Below are 22,437 nucleotides of genomic sequence, written 5' to 3' on the forward strand. Positions count from 1 at the left end.
CGAGCCGTGATTGGGCGTTAGCTGAGCCCTGAGCAACTGTGATAGGCTCCAGCTTATCCTAATAAGAACAGAGGATATAGAAATGGATGGATGTGATATGTGGCGTTTAGAAACTGTTTAATAAAATTAAAATTGTTAGTATTCTTTTACAGGATTAGAGTAATATAGTAAAAACATGCATCAATGTGAACCATAAAACTCCTCACATACTGTATACGCTGCTCTTGCTATTCAAAAGCAAAATTCGGAATTGATTCTCATGGCCGTCCCTCGTGATGTAGGTATTTATCTGTTAAAGATAAGATATTGCAAAAGCTTGAAAGTCATCCTTGGTGCTCGAGCATCCATATTATCTACCACATCCAGGATGTTATAGATAAAAAAAAAGTGGCGTGAGATTCAGAAAAAGAACTTCCTGCCAAAGGGTTAGTCAGCCAGCTGGTCGAATCTGCTGCCAAGCAGACCGGCAGAGCGAGACCACGCCGGACAGGTGGTGACATGCGAAGCATACTAACACGGAACAAGTGTTAACAACAATCATTCATGTAACGGCAACCACACGCACACCAAAAGTACACATAAGAGCAGATGAGCTTCTTCTGTCATGTTCTCAGAATGACTTCCACCGCGCCATCCAGAGGACACACTCGGCCATGTTCAACCAGGTGGTCATCCTCATCTGCACTTTATTTTGTCTGGTTTTCACCGGGTGAGTGCACGTCTACTCGAGAACATCATCAATTGTGTGCATGTCTTAAATTCGAACAACTTTATAAACCAAATATTTAATATTTGGTACAGAAGAAAGTAAAACAAAAAAACAAAAAAAAAGACAGTTTCTTCAATCATACAGATTTTGATTTTGAATACAGTAATATGTATTTGTATTCACTGAAAGTCAACCTTAAACATTTCTTGACAATTATATGTGACCTCACTAGTCTAAACATGACATTCTGATTAGTATTACATTTGCGGAATATGAGTTATGCAGCAAATTCCAGCCGTTTTTATCCATCTCAGCCGGCGGCCATTTTGCCACTTACTGTCGACTGGAGATGACATCACAGTTGCTCAGGGCTTTGGCAACGACCAATCACGGCTCACCTGTTTTCTGAATCTGAGCTGTGATTGGTTGTTATCTGAGACCTGGGCAACTGTGATGGCAAAATGGCCGCCTTCTGACATGAATAAAAACTGCTGGATTTTGCTGCTTAATTCATATTCCACAAATGTAATATTAATCAGAATACCATATTTAGACCAGTGGGGCTGCATAGAACATATTATTGTAAAAAAAAAAACATTTTTGGGGGTTGACTTCCCCTTAACTCTTTGACTGCCAAAAACGTTTACTAACGTTTGGTAAAATCCTAAGGAGGGCTGCCAAAGACGTTAAAAGACGTTCACTATGTTTTTTTTTGTTTGTTTTTTGGAAACGGGGGGAGGAAAGCCTTGGCCAGCTGTGCTGAAAGTATCAAGCAGATCTAGTTAGTATAATGACTATTTTCGGGCACTAGATGGCAGCGATGACTCTCTTTGGACAAGATTGGGTAGGCGTCAGTAGAAGACGTGAGGCGGAGCTAGAGTGTTGAGGGGAGAATGGCTGAGGAAGCGAAAATGGCAACCGGTTGCAAGCAGCTCACGTTTTTCTGAGGTAGAAACAAACTTCTTTTTTTTTCTGATGAAAGATGAGAGTTCAATCTTTCATTTTGTAGTACGTATGTGTGTTTCCATAGTCCAAACACAAAAATTTCTGTGGACCTTGAAAGATCAGTCAAAATGCTTGAATCAGCTGGCACCCACAGCATCCCTTTTCTGAAAACGCTTGGCAGTCAAAGAGTTAAAACAACTACTTTCATGCCACTTTTTTTTTTTTTTTTTTTTTTTTACTTATTTATGTTATTCCATTTGTCTGCAGAGCTTGTGGCATCCAGCACCTAGAGAGAGCCGGAAAGAACCTGAACCTGTTTGACTCGTTTTACTTCTGCATCGTTACCTTCTCCACCGTGGGCTACGGAGATGTGACGCCCCAGATCTGGCCCTCGCAGCTACTGGTGGTCATCCTCATCTGCGTGGCCCTGGTGGTGCTCCCGCTGCAGGTAACAAGGCGGGAGACAACAAAAGTGTGTCCTGGTTGCTGTTGTTGTTTTTTCTCCTCAAGTCGCTTTTGTGTTTCAGTTTGAAGAGCTTGCATACCTGTGGATGGAGAGCCAGAAATTAGGCGGCAACTACAGTCGCCACCGAGCGCAGACGGAGAAGCACGTGGTGTTGTGTGTCAGCTCGCTGAAGATAGACCTGTTGATGGATTTCCTCAATGAGTTCTACGCTCATCCCAGGTTGCAGGTATAATTGAAAGAGATTTTTTGGCACATTTCTGCGTGATAGTTTACTTTTTTACAGCATCTTCACCGCCCTCGCTGTCTTGCAGGATTATTATGTCGTGATCCTGTGTCCAACCGATATCGACATTCAGGTTCGCCGCATCCTCCAGATACCTTTATGGTCCCAGAGGGTCATCTACCTTCAAGGGTCCGCCCTCAAAGACCAGGACCTGATGAGGGCCAAGTGAGTGACTTAAGAGAATGCCGCTTGAGAAATGGCTGACATGGTACTTATCTTAAAATATCAAATTCTAAGCAGATGAAACATGTCCGACATGGTGTTGTGTTGACAAATTATTATTATTATTATTATTACTTCCCTACAACAGTCATGAACTCTTAAAAAACTCAGGTTTTGTTTTTAGGGTTACAAAAAGGCAAAAACAATTATGGTTTTCCATGACAAGTTTAACTAAGGATTTTAAGAAGTGTTTAAAATAATATTAGGATTCAATGAGAATGTAGGACATTTAAACATTCTATATCTACATATGACTTTAAACATTATAATTAGTTTGACTAAGCAAACAAAGTTGACATTTTTAAACGTGAAATTTTTAACTTCGATTTTTATTGTAACTGGTAGTCACATCAGGACCTTTTGTTAAACAATAAAAATATAAATTTTGAATGAAATAAACACAATCCAAATAAATTTAGATCAGTGTGTCAAATGATACAAGTATATTCTTTGTGTATACAGTATATGTACGAATGTATTATACTGCCTCCCGGTGGCCAAGCCTCACATAACATAAGGAGCTGCACAATCAATGCATGAAATCGTGATACACAAACTGTTGGATTGTTTCCATTCTAATTAATTATTGTATTACTTTATAAATACTGAAGAGGATTAGGGCAAAAAAGTTAGGCAGGATTCTCACTTTATTCTCACTTTAAAGTCAGAATTCTGAAATTAAAGTTAGAATTCTCACCTCACTTTAAAGTGAGAATCCAGCCAAACTTTTTTTTTCTGTCTTCATTGGCCCTAATCCTCTTCCGTACATAAAGCATAAAAGTATATAAAATACTGTTGCTTGTCTTACAAAATATTTTACCGGTGTTTTATGGAGGTGCTTGAACAGCTACAGTAAATGGCATTTCCATTCATTTTAAAAGTGGGAAGATTTGAGATCCTAGCGTTTTGAGTTACAAGCGTGGTCACTGAATGAACTAAACTGGTAAATCAAGGCACCACTTTAATCTCATTTTAGTGCTATACAATTTATAGCCTTCAGTGATTGCCTACTACCTCAAATACAGCCGCCTCTAACGTGGTACCCTCTTCACCTGCTTCAGAATGGACGATGCCGAGGCGTGTTTCATCCTCAGCAGCAGGAACGAGGGTGACCGAACTGCTGCAGTAAGTCACACGGCCGTTTGTCTCAACTCAAACTGTGGCAAGTCACACAGTCGAGGACTTTTTGCACACTACACTATAAAAATTATCTTCATAACTCAGAGGAAATTGTTGGTCCATGCAATTAGAGCAATAATTATTACTGTACTGATTTTTGCTTAACTTACTAACTTTGCATCTCCTCCATAGGATCATCAGACTATTTTGAGGGCTTGGGCCGCAAAGGACTTTGCTCCTAACTGTCCGCTCTACGTACAGATTCTTAAGCCGGAAAACAAATTCCATGTTAAATTTGCTGGTAAGTGCATAGAGATTTCCAACACTTTTTGGGACAAATGTCTGCGGACACATCAAGAAAATGATCAATCAATTAACTAATTTGCTCCCCAAAACGTCTAAATATGTATATAAATGCTTTAAGTGCCCCAAAGACGTATTTATTTGTTTTTTAATTTTTATTTTATTTTAGAACGGTTGAAGAAATGGTAGTTATTACAAAAACGGCCAGCAGGTGGCAGCAGAGCAAACAAGATCAACCAGGGCCATGTTGGAACAAGCTAATTTACCCACAGTTCTATACAGATTTGTGTATAATGATGAAACTTAGCTATATTCTAATGCTAATTGCTGCAAAACGGAAATAGATAGAAATATACTTTTTTCCCTGATGGAAGAAGAGACTCTAATCTTTCTTTTGGTAAGTCAAAATCCAGTAAAAGTGCTGGGAGCGAAGGGGATTGCTTCAGGGGAAATGGCTGGGAGTGAATGGGTTCATATTGGCCCTGCAAATAAGTGGAAAATTTCTGGTAACATTTTCATGGAAGTTAAACTGGAGAATTCTGGAAAGGCATCATATAAACATTTTGTTACATAAAATAATAATAATAATAATTTGCACAGTAAATCAATAGTATAAATAATAATATGGATAATATATATATATATATAATATAAATAATAATATGTATAAAAAATTTAAATAATAAATCAATAACTATTATAGTATAAATAAGAATAAAAAAAATATAAAATTCCTACGTGGTTCATAGTGGCCCCACAGTCATGCTGCAAAGAGAGCAAAGTAAAGGGAAGAAAAATTGCAGCTTACTTTCATTTTTAGCACAGTTATTGGTGTAAAGACAAAGCTAACCAATTCTATGTCTACAATTATTTCTCTACCGTCTGCTTTTACAGATCATGTCGTATGCGAAGAGGAGTTCAAGTACGCCATGCTTGCACTGAACTGCGTATGTCCGGCCATGTCCACCTTAGTGACGCTCCTTGTTCACACCTCCAGAGGACAGTAAGAGCACAACCACTATGACTCCATCTGCATTCTATTGCACTTGCCCATATTTGGGTTAGGGTTAGCTTGGTCCCAGCTGACTTTGAGTGAACTGTGGAGAAGAACATGCAAACTTGGCATAGGCAGGTCTGACCACAAGCACACCAGCTTCAAATTGCAAAGTCAGCTAAGCAGGCTATTGGGCCTGGACTATTAGGATTGGTGTATTAAATTTCGTATATATCAAACGTCCACAGAGAAAAGATCCATTTAACTTGTCCCTTCATTTCATTTTTTTTCCCTTTTTAAAATGATTCACCAATCAATCATCTGTGAAAGAGTGACCAGAGTCATCATTCTTCTAATCCTTGCGCAGGGAAGGGCAGTTGTCACCGGAGCAGTGGCAAAGGATGTACGGACGCTGCTCCGGCAACGAGGTCTACCACATCCGATTGTGCGACAGCAAGTTTTTCGGGGAGTATGACGGCAAAAGTTTCACTTACGCCTCCTTCCATGCTCATAAGAAGTAAGCAAAACTTCCTAAGGGTAATCTTTACACAATATTACACAATATGACTATAAAATCACGATAATCTGACTTTGGAGTTGTCAGCGGGGTTCTCTCATTTGTTTGCACTTGTGGTCTGCCAGGTATGGCGTGTGCCTGATTGGTGTTAAGCGGGAGGACAACAAAAGCATCCTCTTGAACCCGGGCCCGCGCCACATCATGGCCGCCACCGACACCTGCTACTACATCAACATCACCAAGGAGGAGAACTCTGCCTTCATCTTCAAACAGGAGGAGAAGCACAACAAGAGCCTGTCGGTGTCCGGGCTCTACGACGCCCCCTCCAGGCTGCCCGTGCACAGCATCATTGCCAGCATGGGTGAGAGCAGCATGATGCGTTGAAGCCTGACGTGCGTCAGTGTCAAATAATGGCGGCTGCAAGCGGTGATGCTTTCGCTCAGTCGTGCATGATTATTTTCCTTACCTGCTTTTTTACTTTCCTGGCTGACTTCACTGTATTGTGCTTTTTTTTTTCGTTGACCTGTGAAAGTTGATCAGGCCACTTCATATGGTAAGTTTGTGCATGACACATCACCTCCTACAGTTGTAGCACAGTTTACAGTCCATAAATGTATTGGGGCCACTTTTTCACTGCATGGTAAATAATGATCGGGTTCAAGATTGGATTTCGGCAGGGAAGAACTGAAGCTGGTCGCGATTTTGGACAGTTTTGTTGTGCACTGTAAAAAAAATAAAATGGGGAGTAATAATTACTTGAAAACATCTAGTAAAGTTTTTTTCACTCAGAAATTCTAAGTAGATTTTACAAGGAGAGTTTTGAGTAGATTTGACTAGTTTATTATTTTTTTTAAGGAAAAAAAAAGCCATGTAAGCGTTGATGACCAATTTCAGCGATTTCAGCCTCTCAACAGTAATTCTGATTTTTGTAGTCCTTTTATCTTTTGTGTTTAATCAACATAAGACATTTGTAAAGATCTGCTTTTACTTTGGAAAACTATTACCTAACCACTAACTGAACTCAAAAAGGTTGGTACAACATCCATCCCTCTTGTGTAATATTACTAAACAAAAACCCTGCCACAGTTTGGCTTTAGCCTCAGGTGTTAACTAGCTAGCTCCCTAGCTAGCTCCCTAGCTAGCTCCCTACCTAGCTCCCTAGCTAGCTCCCTAGCTAGCTCCCTACCTAGCTCCCTAGCTAGCTACGATGGTACTCGTTTACCTGTTTGGGAGCTAGCTAGCTAGCAACTGGGGCTAAAAGCCAAACTGTGGCAGGGTATTTACTTTCTGACTGGATTTGCCACCTCTGCTTAACAATACCAAATAAACAACAATAATAAGTTATAAACAGTAATCATGGAAAAATGGTTTTGCGATACACTTTATTGTTACATAAATTTTGGTTACTTTTGAACCATCAGTTTTAAGAGTGTGGCTTCACTGGAGGCTTTAATTTTGCTCCAAGGCATAAATGTGAGTTTGACTTTCATCACCGTATTTGAAAAATAAACATACTGCACACTATCGTTAAGCCATCTAGTTTCTGTGCCTTCGCTCTGGATGCTGCAGTATTATGCATCACAGTCTCCATTTTGCCGCAGCTGTCCGTTTTCTTACCGCCTTAAGTCTTCGCTTGAATGAAGCCAAATGCCCGGATGTAATTACTGGAGACCCTCACCTCATTCTGTTTCAGTGTCGTTTGTGTGCGTCTCGCTCCGAACGGTGCGTTTCTCAGTCTTCCTCAGTACAAACCAAATTGGTACCGTGCAGTGAAAAAAATGGTATTAAGTGATGTTATGCAAATGGCAATAATGATGTTGATATATGCTTTGGGCATATATCGTCCATCATTCTAAATATGGCTGGTTTGCTGTCTACGTTAGTAAGTTCACAAATGCAAGTCATTAGGTTTTGCATGCTACATCGCTACTCCTGAGTATGTTTCAATAATTCTGAAAGTAGAGAAGGATTGAGGTTGACAATGTTCACAAGAGATTATAAAGGCAGTGGGTTAATAATATTGACATTGAACATTTTAGGGTATGTGACTGAATAGTTAGCCACACGTGTGTTGCGTCCAGGCACCGTAGCCATCGACCTCCAGAACCCGGATCCCCCCGAAGAAACCAGCAAGCTGACCTTACCGACGGAAAACGGCGCCGGAAGCCGCAGGCCGAGCATCGCGCCGGTCCTCGAGATCGCGGACTCCTCCGCCATTCTGCCGTGCGACCTCCTCAGCGACCAGTCGGAAGACGAGACCAACCACTCGGACGAGGAAGGCTCCGTCGGGTCAGAGTAAGTGACAAATCCTGCCGCTGTGATCCGAACCTACTACATCTGCACATTCAGTCCCAATAGCCTCACCCTAACATAATAGACACTACAGGATTGATGCCCTCCACTTCTTCAAGTGTCACAGGGGCCTGCAAGGTGGGATGGATGAGCTTGGTGTGTAATCAGTGTGTCATGATGATGAACGGCGCCGACTTGACTATGATGAACACGTGTGCCAAGAAGGGAAGGGCAGCACCTTCGATCACGCGAGCAGCTCATTCACAAGCTCACCCACAATGCACTTTATCTCTCTGTGGTCATTTATTAGCCCAGCAAACACTTAAAACGCTAGTAGAGGTCAGCAGGTTAGAAAGACCGCCACTCGTACCACCATACTCATCATTGCTGAGATCACTCAAGCTAAAAACCATCCTATACATAGTACATCCACAAGACACAACATTAGATGGAATTCAACTCGACATACTTTACAATGAGCAGCAGTTTTGGCAAATGGTGAGGAAAACAAATCGTCGAAAAAGAGGCTTCAGGCTGTTTAATGCCACTTCCCTGTTGAAGTTTACCATCAAACTAAATAGAAAGCAAACAGAGTTATACTGTGTACAGTACATTTAAAACAGCCAAACAACTGCCTAAGCAAAGGTAAAGTAAAGCTAATGCTAATGCTAATGCTAATTACCATCTACTGTAGGCGATGTTGTGGTGCTTTAACCCTATTAAAAAAAAAAGTAAACAAGATTTTTTTTAAATAATATGACGTATGTGCCCCCACTAGTCTAAACACAGCATTCAGTTTGTGCAATATGAGTTAAACAGCAAAATCCACCCGTTTTGAGCCATCTTGGCCGGCGGCCATTTTGTTACTTGCTGTGGACTAATGCTGCATTCAAGGATGGTCGGAAGTTGGATGTATCGGAGTTGGGGGGTTTTCCCAGTTGCAACCTCAAAACTCATTTTGACCCCCAGCAAACTTGCCTTCTCACAATTTTGCTTCATTTTTTTGTTTTTATCTTATATAATAAGCATTCCATACAGTTCAGTAGTTCACCGTATAATTTCATGCAGGGAGGTAGCGGCATACTGTCACGTACAATACGTTAGGTTATGTCAAGTTATGTTGAATATTTATGAATGAAGAAAGCTTTCTAGTTTAACACTCAAGTAAATTGTGTTTTACCATTTGCGGTCTGTGTTTCCAAAATTGGTCGCCATTGTAGAGTGACGTCACTTGTAGTTCGTTGGTGAAGTCGGGATACTTTTTTTTTTTTCCTTGGTTGTCTTATTTACTTGCTGCCTGCGTAGTTATTCATCTTCATGAGTTCTCTCAATGCACATCCCGGAAAGCACCACAGTGCCGTCGTGTGTTGATCAGGGAGGTAAATGATTATAGAGTATAAATCTTCCAAGTGTTGATATTACAGTGTGACCTTCAAACAAACTAATTCCAAGTTGTTCTAAATCCATAATATAAAAAATATCTCTCATTAATACAACAACAAAAAAAAGTACAAATGTTTGTTCATAATTGTTATTTAATAAATCCTATTGCTAATGACTGAATGATTTAAATTCATAATTATCAAAATGGTTTTCCTCTTTTGACGCTCCCTGAGTTTGGCGTGACTTTTGAAGTAGGCTATATTTTTCCACCAAATTTTGCTACTATCAAATCATCGAATCCTCTTGCTTTGGTTTTGCCAGTTTTGTGAAGGGCTACCCTCCCAACTCTCCCTACATCGGCAGCTCTCCGACACTGTGCCACCTCCTTCCGCAGAAAGCGCCATTTTGCTGCCTGCGCCTCGATAAGGTGAGTAACTTCTCACTCACTCACACACACACGAGATCACGCAAATGAAACTTCCGCTTCCCACGTAATGCCGATTTCCCCTCCCAGGGCTGCACGCACAACAGCTTCGAAGACGCCAAAGCGTACGGCTTCAAGAACAAGCTGATCATCGTGTCTGCTGAGACGGCCGGCAACGGTTTGTACAACTTCATCGTCCCCCTGCGAGCGTACTACCGACCCCGGAAGGAGCTCAACCCCATTGTGCTTCTCTTGGACTTTCAGTAAGTTGTATTACTCTCTATAAGTGCGATTTTGTCTTTCCCGCAAATGACGGGAGTTAATAAAATTCATGAATAGGTTGCCAACAATTGAGCTAAGCCCCTCACATCAAGTACACTTCAGGAAATGGCTCTCATAGTATTTCTGGGTTCCCCCAGAAGAGGTCCATGATCCATGTGACTTGCTAACCGGTGATGTTTCCTGTTTTCCTCAGGCCAGACAACCACTTCTTAGAGGCCATTTGTTGCTTCCCGATGGTCTACTTCATGGCCGGCACCATCGATAAGTATGTGCTGGAGTCACAGTCACACTCCTTCACCAATGATGTTGGTAAAAACATGTTGTGTGAAGTCACCCATTCTGACTTCAGCTATTGTTGACCATCTAAACACATTTACTTTCAAGAGTGCTAACTTTTTACACCAATTACATGGCCCTGGTTGATCTCTGATACTCTGCTTCCACCTGCTGGCCGTTTTTGTAATAACTGCCATTGCTCTAAGCGTTCTCTTCAGTTCAGAGGCTGCAGCAAAGCCTTATGTATGCTCTAGCATTTAAAAAAAAAAAAAACATAAAAAATTAATAAATATGTTTTAGGGACCATGGCAATATTTAAATTTGAACGTTTTTATATGTTTTTTTGGGAGCAAATTAGTTAATACATACAATTAATAGGTCAAAACATTTTTTACAAAAACAGAAGGTAAGTGATGAAAATATAGTAATAGTATAACAATAAAAATGTGTTATTACATTTGATAATAGTCATAGTGATGTATTTTTTAATATTTTTTTTAATTATTATTTTTTTAATATATTTTTTTAAATGCTGTAAATTTTCTAAAATAATATATTACAAGAATAAAGCCCAAGTTATGACAGGATGAAAATACTACAAGAAAAAAAAATCTAGATAATTTTATATTCTTTCTTTATTTATTTATTTATTTATTCATTCATATTTAAACGCAGTGAGATTAAAGTCAAAATATTCCAAGAATAAAGTCGTGTTTTTATTCAAAATTTGTAGAATAACAGCATAATATACGTTTTTTTGCAAATCTGTAAAGATATGGAAATACAGTAAAGTCATATCATGCGAATTCGGGCTTTTTTTTTCTAGATAAACAAGAGTCTTAATATATAAATATAAATAGACAGTTGTAAAATTTTAAGAATGAAAAAAAGTGGGAATAAATCACAATTTTGGATTAATTTGCTGCAATCATACAAGAGCAATTTACCGTCACTACTGTAAATCATTGATTCTCAAAGTGTGGTACGCTAAAGAGCACTGAACTAAATGTTTACGATTACACTGGATAAACATTCTAAATCCAGTGCAGTACATTTGTGTAGTTACTGCATTTGTTGTACAAATATGACTACTTTAAAATCACATTTTGCTTGTTGTTTTAACGTACCAGCTTGGACAACCTATTGCAGTGTGGAATCATCTACGCTGACAATTTGGTGGTTGTGGACAAGGAGAGCACCATGAGTGCCGAGGAGGACTACATGGCCGACGCCAAGACCATCGTCAATGTCCAGACTATGTTCAGGTAGCAGGAAAAGAGAGCGCAATCTAATTTTATTCCGCGCTACCTCACTTCATCTATGCCATCCGATATTGTCAGACTGTTCCCGAGCCTCAGCATCATCACTGAGCTCACGCATCCATCCAACATGAGGTTCATGCAGTTCAGAGCCAAGGACTGCTACTCGCTCGCTCTTTCCAAACTGGAGAAGGTAGGAAAGACAAACAGTAAAAAAAAAAATCCGGACACTTTTTTGTATCATTTCATTTTGGCCTTGCTTTTCCAGATAGAACGAGACAAGGGCTCCAATCTGGCCTTCATGTTCCGGTTGCCATTTGCAGCAGGCAGGGTGTTCAGTATCAGCATGTTGGATACGTTGCTCTACCAGGTGGGACAACAGCCCAACGTCTGCCCCTTTTTCCATTGGCATAGTCTGCGTACCAAGAGTGCAGAGCTATAACATAAGGAAGACCTACCACTGCAGATTCGAAATTACGGTGTACGACGGCGTATTAGGGCCACGTATAAATGTTTTTCTTAGAGGGCGGAGGGGAATATTTAGAGAGAAAAAAACGCGCAAATTTGCCACTATATAAAGTGGCAGATTTGCGTACTACGCGGATGTTTGTGCCAATACTTTTCGGTCGGGTTTTCAAATAAGGAGATGCTAATGGCTTTAACTAGTGATGGCAAAATGAAGCTTCATGAAGCATTTGCGATACTTTTTGACTCCTCTAGATGGTGCTCTTGGTTTAAAAATAAAGGCAAGTGCAATAAAAATTGATTACATTTGCATTGCATCTTTGAATCATGAGTGCCATCTTGAGGAGTCAAAAAGTTTCGCAAGTGCTTCATGAAGCTTCATTTTCCCATCACTAGCTTTAACCATATCATGTTAAGCGTTCGTACTTTGAAGCGTTGGGTAAGGCCAGCGACAAAGACGCCTCGCTTTCCAAAAGTCCACATCCTGAGGATCAAGCATTTAAGTAAATTTGTTCAAATAAATGTTTACTTGTACATTTATGTTTACAGAATTATTATTATTATTTACACCAGTGGTGTCAAACATAAGGCCCACGGGCCGGATCAGGCCCAAAAGGGGGTTGAATCTGGCCCGCGGGATGATTTTGTAAAGTAGATAAAAATAAAAAATCAGCCGGCCACAATCGAAACCTATACATTTCATTAGCAGTCCTCAGATGAGCAATGGAACTTGGACACAAAATCGTCCTGAATGTCATTATTTTACACACAACTTAAAGTTACGGTTTGTTTAAAAAATTTAAAAATTTTATACCGACATAATACGTGTTAAATACGACACAAATTCAATTACTGGTAACACAAATACATAGGACAGGGATTAACGTCCTTATAACTTCATTAACTGCGCCACACAATGCATTCTGGGAACAATATACAGGCAAAACAGGTAGATTTAACACGTCCGGAACTCATACTGGCAGGGTGTTGCCGCCTTCCATTTGCATTCGTGTTATTGTTTGGAACAATATGATTACAGTTGAGCTCTGTAATTTAGGTCCACAAATAGCAAAAATCTGCGTATAATTGACGGCAATTGTTTTTAAGTTATATACCATTATTTTACCGATCCGGCCCACTTGGTAATATATTTTCTTCCATGCGGCCCCTGAGCTAATTTAAGTTTGATTGATTTACACATTCATACATTTTGTGTTTGTTTTTTTGGACAAGTAGCTAAGTTGATGTGTCGAATCTGCGTCTCTCCGTCATTCACTTGCATTTACCTAAAATATGCTAGCTTCTGATTGGTTATTGTTTAGTCAGCTGATAGGGGATCAGAAGTGTTGTCGCTCTAGCTGCCGTGTATGACGAGTAATGAATCCGTCTCCATCCTGCCTTTTCATTTTATAAACAGTGTCTTATTAACCACTAACGAATCCTCACATTAGACTATAGCTACGCTACGTGTATTTCTTGTAAGTTTCTGAGGTTTTTTTCTCGCAAATCTGCCACTTTATAAAGACCATAAAGTGGCACATTTGCGATTTTATAAAGTTAAAATAATTAATATACGTGGCCCTAATTCGCCATTGTAACGCCTGAAAATGACAAAAATAAAAAAGGGCCAATATCCCAAGTGGCTGCCATAGCAACTAGGCACATTGCGCATTAGGCTAATTGAAGTCTAAATTGTCCATAGCTTTCAATTTGAGTGTACGCTATAAATTAATTGATTTTTGCAGGTTCACGCTGTACTATTCTCTCTTTCTATATCTTCTTATATTCCTTTCCATCTGCTTTTGATAGTCATTTGTGAAAGACTACATGATCGCTATTGCCAGGCTTCTCCTTGGTCTGGACACGACACCGGGTTCCGGGTATTTATGTGTTGTAAGTACAACTGTCACAAGCTTCGAAGGAAGTGCAATTTCTGGGTGCCGTACGGTAACTCCGTTCTGTCCAAATTCCCTCAGATGAAGATCACAGAAGAGGACCTGTGGATCAGAACTTACGGCAGACTCTTTCAAAAACTCTGTTCCTCCAGCGCCGAGATCCCTATCGGGATCTACCGCACCGAGTCGCACATGTTCTCCACATCCGAGGCAAGTTCGCTACATTCTGACACCTCTTGGCTAGTGTTTGCTTTGGCTGTCATTCATCCCTTGCAAAAAAAAAAAAATCTTCATTTCTGACTGAAAGTATTGCTTTAAAGTCAGTGCACTATTGTTTGCCAATTAAGCGCAACATAAACTGCTCACAAAAAGTTTCAAGATGAACCTACAACGCACTGCAGTGAACTCTGCATATTTGCAGTTTACTGTTCGGTAATTTGCCTATTAGTCTCTGTTTGCAGTGGTTGAGCTCAGGCCAAAGCTTTACTTTGGCGCCATCTAGTGGAAATTTTTCGTTAGTTTTTTTAATGTCCTTTTTTCTTGACCGTCCTTTGTCCACTTTGCCGTTAACAATTCCCTAAAAAGTTAACTGGAAAAATAAACAAACTCTGAATATCGAACAATGGTCTAACCTCCTCATAAATCACATTTTAATGGAAAAAATATCTGCCTCAAATAAAAACCAAATATCAAAATTTATAGAAAAATGGTCTACGTATATAGAATTTTTTAACCTAATTCTGGTTACTTAATTCTGTCTGTTAGCGAGAGCCACTACATCGTGATAACTTCCATTGATGTTTCTGCATTTGGCAATTTATTATTATATTATATTATTAGTATGGGATTTTTTTTAATGGGCTTTAGGAGAACTGATTAATACACACACACGCTCGCACGCACGCACACACACACACACACACACGCACATGCACATACTCACCCACATACAAAAAAAAATATGTATATATATATATATGTGTGTATATGTATATATATATATATATATATATATATATATATATATGTATATATATTAAAAAAAAAAACATTTATTAATTTTTTTAATTTATTTGTTTAGAAAAAAAAAAACAATTCCCTAAAAAGAATTCTTGGATGTAAATGTAAAAAAGTGACTTAATAGTATACTATTTGTGTAGTGGTAGTGCACATATTGGTCTGACCACAAAACGTTTGTTCTTGTGTGTTAATTAGGCTTGTATGTTAGCAAATACTACTGAAGAGTCTCATGTGAAGGTGGTTTGCAAGTAGCATGACGTTGATGTTTTATGATCATCTCAATTTTAAGTGCTTTTGTAGTATCTACAGAATAACTGTTAGAGGTGATGGATGGCTGGCCCTGTTGTTTCGCATTTTGACGCATGTTGGCATCAGACTTCAAAAAAAAAAAATCAGACAGCTGAAAAGAGTTCATCTTAAACTTGGGTAAACCTCAAGGATTTGTGTTGTTTTTGGTAACATTCTAAGACATGCTGTTGAGCCTGGATGCTCTCCACACTTTTTGTTAGAATTTTAAAACAAATGTGTCTCTTGTCTAAAATAAAACGGGGGGAAAAAAACGTTAACATGTTGCAAATCTAAAAAGCTGTTGAATATTTTTTTTATATATAATTAATTAATTTAATATTAATAATTTTAATTTATTTATAATTTTACAATTATATAATTTTACATTAGTATTTTTTCCCCTAAATATTTTCCTTTAGCCTGCAAACGAATATTGGCTCCAAATATCGGTATCAATATCGGCCATGAAAAATACATTTCTGTCTATCTCTAATAAGAAACTGAAAATTCACAACAGGTGTTTGATCTGTGAAAATTTCCTCGCCTTTTCTGCGACTCTTCCCGTCTCTATCTCTGCAACCTGACTCTTTGTGAAACTCTAAATATCTCAAACTTTATGTGAGTAGTGTAATTACTATTCTCAAGTCGTTTTTTATTTATTTTTTTAATGATTTTGCTTTGCTTTTTATGCACCCATCTTTCCTTTTTGTTTGGATGTGTGTTTGTATTTCAGTGCAAAGAAAGTTACGTGCAGGTAAGATTGTCAGCCATTCCCACCCTGCTCAAAGCATACGGCTAATTCATGGCCATCAGCTGGGTCCCAAATTGGCATTTTAACAAACTCTCAACCATCCCAGTCTCAGGTGTCCATCAACGTGGAGCAGGGCGAGGAGCACCGCGACCGCAAGGAGTCGTGGAAGGAGAAGACGGGCCACCGGAACTCCAGCGCCAGCGAGCAGTCGGAGCACCCGCTGCTGAGGAAGAAGAGCATGCAGTGGGCTCGCCGCCTGAGCAGGAAGAACACCAACAAGCCGTCCAGCCGGGCCGAGCGCATCTCGCAGCAGCGCCTCAACCTGTACCGCCGCTCCGAGCGCCAGGAACTGTCCGAGCTGGTCAAGAACCGCATGAAGCACCTGGGCCTGCCCACCGTGGGATACGGTCAGTAGAACCGCCTCTTGCACTGTAGGAAGACTTCTCAAATTGCAACATATTATGCATTGTTTAACCCTATAAAGCCTGAACCATGAAATATATGTGAGAAAATTATGGTTCTTTGTAAATTGAATATTTATTGGTACTTTTGAACAAACAAACAAAATGTTTTTTTCTACATATGACTTTTGATTATTATTATTATGTATTGATTATTTGATACATCCGGTCACAATGCTTTAAAATTGTACATTTTTGACTGTCAAAATATGATAATGAACAGACATATCAAACATATTAGTATTTCCAAAAATCAGAATGAACATTTCCCACTATTAAAATGTACAAGTGTCTCTCCTTTTTCAATTGGGGCGATCTTGCAACGTCACTGGAAAAGCCATCAGCTGGGTGATACTGCCCTCTAATGGATTATCCGTGCAATGCATGCGTCAGATCATATACGTCACGGTTTTAATGGGAAAAATATATTTTATTCATGAAATAGAGGGCTCAAAATGTCTTGTGTTTAATATGATACGTTTGGCTTTATAGGGTTAAAATGAACTAATTATAATTACCGCATGTTGATTTTTGTTTACAAATCATTCACCATTGCATCATAATTCTCATTGAAGAAACAAAATTTAAGCTTTTTTTGCAGATTGGAGTTTCAGCGAGGAAAAGTGACTTTAAGAGGGTGGATTCTAAAAACTCAGATTGAAGGAAATTCTTTGATAGTGTGATGTATCATTATAGGCTGTGAATGAGGATGCACTGATCCTTTAAAAGTCTCACATTTAAATCAAAAATATGATATCAATATTGCAGCCTGCTGTTCCTCACACGGGCTGAAGGTGTTTAGTTACCCAATTGAGACTCAGGTAAGAGAGGCTTTCATTTGTAAAATTAACATCCTATGAAATAATATATTGATTTTTAGAAATTTCCTCTCAAACAAATAAGATAATAAAATGATAGAACAACCACCACAGGTATGGAAAATCTCTTGAAATGTTGTGATATACCGCAACTAAGTCTTATCACCTGCTCCTTGTGGTAAAATTGAGTGAAAGTAAAAGGGCCTAAACCTTGAATATGACTTCCTGAAACCTACAGATACCCCGTAAAAAACAACAAAATCAATTGCTTAGTCTTAACTAATTTGGATTTGCCAGATCAGCAGCTACAGATTGGAAAAAGCCTCTAAAACAGGAACTTTCTATATGAATAAAATGATCATGAAATAACATGAAGATAATGTAGTTGAGATTGTAGTTGAGATATGGCCTCCACCCTCAGTAGCTTCAACCAATATTCTTATTTTTGTATTTTCTGGCGGAACTCCAATCTGTGTTTGTGGCATTTGTCTCATCTCATTTCCTTGTGGGACATGCCTCTGTGTGCCTTCATGGTAGACGGTCATAGTCCGCCAACCCTAAGCCCATGCATCCCTGCATCGATTTCATCAACCATCGTTTACGGCAACAACAACAACAACAACAACAAAAAAAGTATGCAGTCATATGCCATACATTATCAAGATCATGCCCACTCAGGGTTTCCACGGGTCCATCGAGTAAATCTGATTATGGTTAAAAAAATGGTCTATACAACAAAGTGGATCATATCAAGCTGCAATCAAAATGCTACAAGGTGTTGTGCTATTATTTATAATGTGACGTGTTAATAAGCTAGAGACCCAAATTTGAACATGAACAATGAACAGTAAAATCCCACAATTTTGTGGTTCGGCATTTGCGAAATGTGTCCATTTACAGATTTTGGGGGAACCAATCTTAAGTTATTCACCAGAAATAGTCACATTTTCACTGCTTTTGCATTCAGACCAAAACAATGTCAATTTATTTATTTTTTTTTTTTAAAATTGGTGTCACTGATGACATCTAGGGACCAAAGGAACTATGTTGAAGCCTTGTCTTTTAGATTTACCGTCATCATGTTACAACTATAAGCAATTACAGGGAGTTCCGTTCCTACGCTGGCAATGTATCCCAAAATTCGACTTAAGTTGGATTTCCCCGTTCAAGTCGATATTTACGACAAAATACTTTGTACAGTAATTTTAAAAAAAAAAGATCTTTGCGCGACCCGGAAAACGCCGGAAACCAATATTTCGTGTTTCCGCACGGACATTCAAATGCTGACGGACGGCAGAGCAGAGCGGAGCTAATTCAAGTTTAAACACGGAGAAATGTGACGCGCCTGATGGGCGAGCCGACCGGCTGATGGACGTCCGTTGCTGAAGGTAACAACAACACAGCTTTAAATAACTTTAAAATGGCGTGATTACTGTGAGAAGTTAACGAAAAAAAGGTGCTACGGATGAAGCACGTGTGCAATTTACATGAATGAGGAAAAAAATGCTAGCAAAAAAATGGCGTGCCTGCTAGCATATCAACACAGTAATTTACAACAGAAGCGAATAAACACTCATTAGAATAATTTAGAGTAACTAATAAAAATTAAGTAAATTATAGATGTAAATATCGTGTATGTTCATTTTCTAATAATTGTAGTGAACGTAAGCAAAACTATAAAAAAAATAATTAAAAAAATACTCCACCAGTCAAACTTTAAACAGATTTTGATATTGGCAGGCTTTTTGTATTATTTGTCAAAATAAAGTAATTAGCAACTATTTCATTGCAAATGTGTAAATGTAAGTTTCATATCGGTCAATTTGACCCGTATTGTAGCATATTTGAGAAATACCCAAAAAATAAAAATAAAAACACACTTAGTTTTTTTTCCCTGTTGATACCTGTAGAAACCCTGCAACATGTGAATGCATCACGCCTTTTTTGTTTGCTTTGCATCTGCTCACATTTTCACTTGTTGTCACGTCATGCTTCCAAAACAAAGAGAAGGTGTAAATAAAAAGGCGGAGAAAAAAAGTCGAAGAATCATAGTGGCGTTGTTGCGCTGGCTGAATCTTGTGTACTGTGTCGATCACACTGCTTCCAGGGAGAAGCCCAAACGCTCCAGACCTTCTGAGTGAGCATCCACGACAGATGAATCATTTGGAAGTGACTCTGTGCATACTAAAGCATGGCTTCTTTTCACTTTTGTTTGTTTTCTTTGTGTGCATCTTCTCACGTTTTCAACATTTCTTTTGGTCAAAGCGCAAATGCATTCGCTGCCTGCCTGATTTTTGTTTCTATCTCTCTCTCTCTCTCTCTCTCTCTCTCTCTCTGATTCTTCTCTTTCCCCCCTTTTGGCCCGTAGAGGATGTTTCTAATCTCACTGCGAGCGATGTGATGAATCGAGTAAATCTAGGATATTTGCAAGGTAACGTGTGTGTGCGCGTGTGTGTTCTTTGTCCAGTCGGTGCGTGCGAGTGGTGAGGTCGCGGGCGTGTGTGGGGTCGAAAGGAGCTCGTCCTTTCACCAGCATCCTCCTTTCTACTAGATGTGTGTGCTTCCCGTTGACACTGTGTGGTCAAGTTAACCGTGAATACCGTTGCTCAGAGTTGCAGGACATATCAGAGCAGCCGTATACAGACGGGAGCCGGCCGTCAGGTTAGCCGGCCCATCCACTCTATTGTATTGCATGTGTGAGAGCGGATGTGAGAGTGGGTGTGTGTCTGATGAGGATGAGTGTTTGATATGAGAGGCCATCGGGGACATAATCAGGTTCAACTAGCGCATGCTTTTTTTCTTTTTTTTTTACATTCGGGGACACTACTGAAATGATCTCACACATACTACTAAATCGCTCTCATGCTAACAACTACAAATATTTTGGCTCACAAACAGCACACTACTAAAACTCTCTCACTGACTACTGAATCGTTTTGCTCTCTCATACTACTGAAATGCTGCCACATGTTCTACTAAAAATATTTCACTCACACATAGGTCTATAACACTCCATATTACTGTCTTTTTTTCCACTCACACGCTTTTGAAATGTTTTCACGGGCACTGCAAATTTTTCTTTCCCTCTCATAACAGAGACTAAAACACTCCCATGTTTTTGATTTTATTTTTTCACTCGCACACTCTCCTGAAATGCTTTCATACAATGTTCAAACACTTTCATGCTCATTTCCGCAAAGCTCTGACACACTAATTAAACTCTCACACTCATTCACACGTCATTCTTCTGAAATGCTCCCACAAACACCACTAAAACCTTCTTTCCACACTACAAAATGGCTCTCTCACACAATACTAAATCACTCTCATGCATACGATTAAAAAAATAAATAATGCTCACATACAGTACACTACTAAAACTCTCTCACTGTCAGTGTCAACTGAATCTTTTTGCTCTCTCATTCTACTGAAATGCTCCCACATGTACTACTACAAATATTTCACCCACATATACTCACATATACTACACAATAACGCTCTACATCACAGTTTTTTTCCATTCACAAACTTTTGAAACGTTTTTACGGCACTGCAGATTTTTCTTTCCCTTTTTAATAACCGGGACTAAAACATTCCCATGTTTTTGTTTTGTTTTTTTCACTCACACACGCTCTTGAAATGCTTTCACACACTGTTCAAACACTTTTGTTCTCATTGCTGCAAAGCTCTGACACACTAATTGAAGTCTCTCACACATTATTGGACATCTTCAGTCATTTCGCTGAAATGCTTCCTCACACACACTACTGATTTTTTTTACTGACATACTACTGAAACGCTCTCATGCACAACTGAAAAAAATGTGCTCACACTACTGGACTATTTTTTTTTTTTTTACTTACACACGTGATTGAAACCCTCTCAAGTGTGCGTGAAAGTGTGTCAGTATTGTTCTTGAGAGCTAATCCTGAATTATGTCCTTGACTGCGCTTTCATAGTTAGCTCAGCAGCCAGTCTCTCGCTCTCCTGTCACTCTCTCGTTTTCTCTCTCTGGCCTTCTCTGCATCGTGCTCACGTGAGTGAGGTGGCGTCCCAAAAAAAAAAGAATGAAAGAAAAAGCTGGAGTCCCGCAGGGCGTCTGTTTGGCTTGTTGACTGGAGCAGAGCGCATGATTGTGTGTGGATGGAGGCGCCCCGTCTTGGATCTCACACGCAAACATGCATTGACTGATTGTCACTCAAGTGTTCACGTTCACTTTCACACTTATGGACAATTTATAGACTGTTTTCAGAGAGTGGGAGGAAGCCGGCGCGCTTGGAGAAATCCCACACAAGTACGGGGAGATTATGCAAACTCCACACAGGAGGTGGTAATCCATGGTCACATTTTTTTGTGCACTAATGTTTTTATTTTATGATTTACAATAAATGAATAATTACATTTAGTAGAAACCAATAACTAAATAATCACAACAAATATTACCAGACTGTTGATCATGTAAATTAGGGGTGTAGAAACTACCTTCCCTCTGAGGAGCCCATACACAGGGATGTGATTTTTCCGCTAATTCGCGGAATTCCGCTTTTTTTATCTCCAAAAATAAAAATTTTAAATTTCCGTTTTTTTTAGTAGTTCATTGTGTATGCACATGACTCCGACAGATAACATCTTCTGCTATAACAAAGACATTTGTGGTATGTTCTAATATGAGTTACTTTTTTATTTGGTCATGATACAATTATTTGTTCATGAAATTTGAAATAATTATTAATATATATACATAATTTAAATTTGACTAAAACTGCCATTTTATATGGGATAGTTTAATATACATTGAAAATTTATGCTGTTGTTTTGTCTATTTCTTTGTCATGTGAGTGCATTGAAAGTACTTAAAAACACGGAAAACCCATGAGCTCCGGGGGGCCGGCGGCCCCCAGACCCCCGGCTAAATTTTCAGATAATTTCACTTTGGTCAAATCACATCCCTGCATACAGAAAAATGGAATGATAAAAGGGCCGCTTTGAAATTCTCAAACTTAAATCCATCAATTTTTCACTGCCATCTGTTTTATTGAACTTAGACCATTCGAGATCTGTCGCCGTGCAGCTAGTCACTTTAGCCGCGATCTTAGTGCACTTCCTCATTTACGATTACAAACAGCAATGGTGTACTCTGTGTGAAAAACGTTAGAGTGCCTGAGTAAAAACAACAGACCTGCTTCCTTTTGACCTGTGTGCCTACGGTGATGCTAAGCTAACATCTACGCTTCCCATAACTTGAAGGGACTCTCTCCCCTGCTA

The 22,437-nt window shown here is 39.2% G+C and overlaps 1 protein-coding gene across 27 annotated transcripts in view; it reads left to right on the forward strand.

The window, feature by feature from the left end:
- LOC144048404 (potassium channel subfamily T member 1-like) overlaps window positions 1-22,437 on the forward strand; it is a 67,988-nt gene that overhangs the window by 38,459 nt on the left and 7,092 nt on the right. For 9 of the 27 annotated variants that reach the window (XM_077560311.1, XM_077560313.1, XM_077560318.1 and 6 more), the window contains 22 exons: window positions 615-709; window positions 1,922-2,102; window positions 2,182-2,346; window positions 2,432-2,568; window positions 3,687-3,750; window positions 3,937-4,045; window positions 4,942-5,050; window positions 5,409-5,558; window positions 5,684-5,919; window positions 6,091-6,111; window positions 7,640-7,853; window positions 9,555-9,660; window positions 9,748-9,920; window positions 10,133-10,204; window positions 11,346-11,480; window positions 11,556-11,844; window positions 13,749-13,832; window positions 13,916-14,044; window positions 15,876-15,896; window positions 16,000-16,300; window positions 19,541-19,603; window positions 19,783-19,833. In XM_077560311.1, the coding sequence (XP_077416437.1) occupies window positions 615-709; window positions 1,922-2,102; window positions 2,182-2,346; window positions 2,432-2,568; window positions 3,687-3,750; window positions 3,937-4,045; window positions 4,942-5,050; window positions 5,409-5,558; window positions 5,684-5,919; window positions 6,091-6,111; window positions 7,640-7,853; window positions 9,555-9,660; window positions 9,748-9,920; window positions 10,133-10,204; window positions 11,346-11,480; window positions 11,556-11,844; window positions 13,749-13,832; window positions 13,916-14,044; window positions 15,876-15,896; window positions 16,000-16,300; window positions 19,541-19,603; window positions 19,783-19,833 (2,905 nt within the window). The remainder of the gene's footprint in view (window positions 1-614; window positions 710-1,921; window positions 2,103-2,181; window positions 2,347-2,431; window positions 2,569-3,686; window positions 3,751-3,936; window positions 4,046-4,941; window positions 5,051-5,408; window positions 5,559-5,683; window positions 5,920-6,090; window positions 6,112-7,639; window positions 7,854-9,554; window positions 9,661-9,747; window positions 9,921-10,132; window positions 10,205-11,345; window positions 11,481-11,555; window positions 11,845-13,748; window positions 13,833-13,915; window positions 14,045-15,875; window positions 15,897-15,999; window positions 16,301-19,540; window positions 19,604-19,782; window positions 19,834-22,437) is intronic. The other 18 variants (XM_077560321.1, XM_077560323.1, XM_077560329.1 and 15 more) reach the window with 14 other exon arrangements.

Source organism: Vanacampus margaritifer, chromosome 3, assembly GCF_051991255.1.
Source record: "Vanacampus margaritifer isolate UIUO_Vmar chromosome 3, RoL_Vmar_1.0, whole genome shotgun sequence".
Classification (NCBI taxonomy): Eukaryota; Metazoa; Chordata; class Actinopteri; order Syngnathiformes; family Syngnathidae; genus Vanacampus; species Vanacampus margaritifer.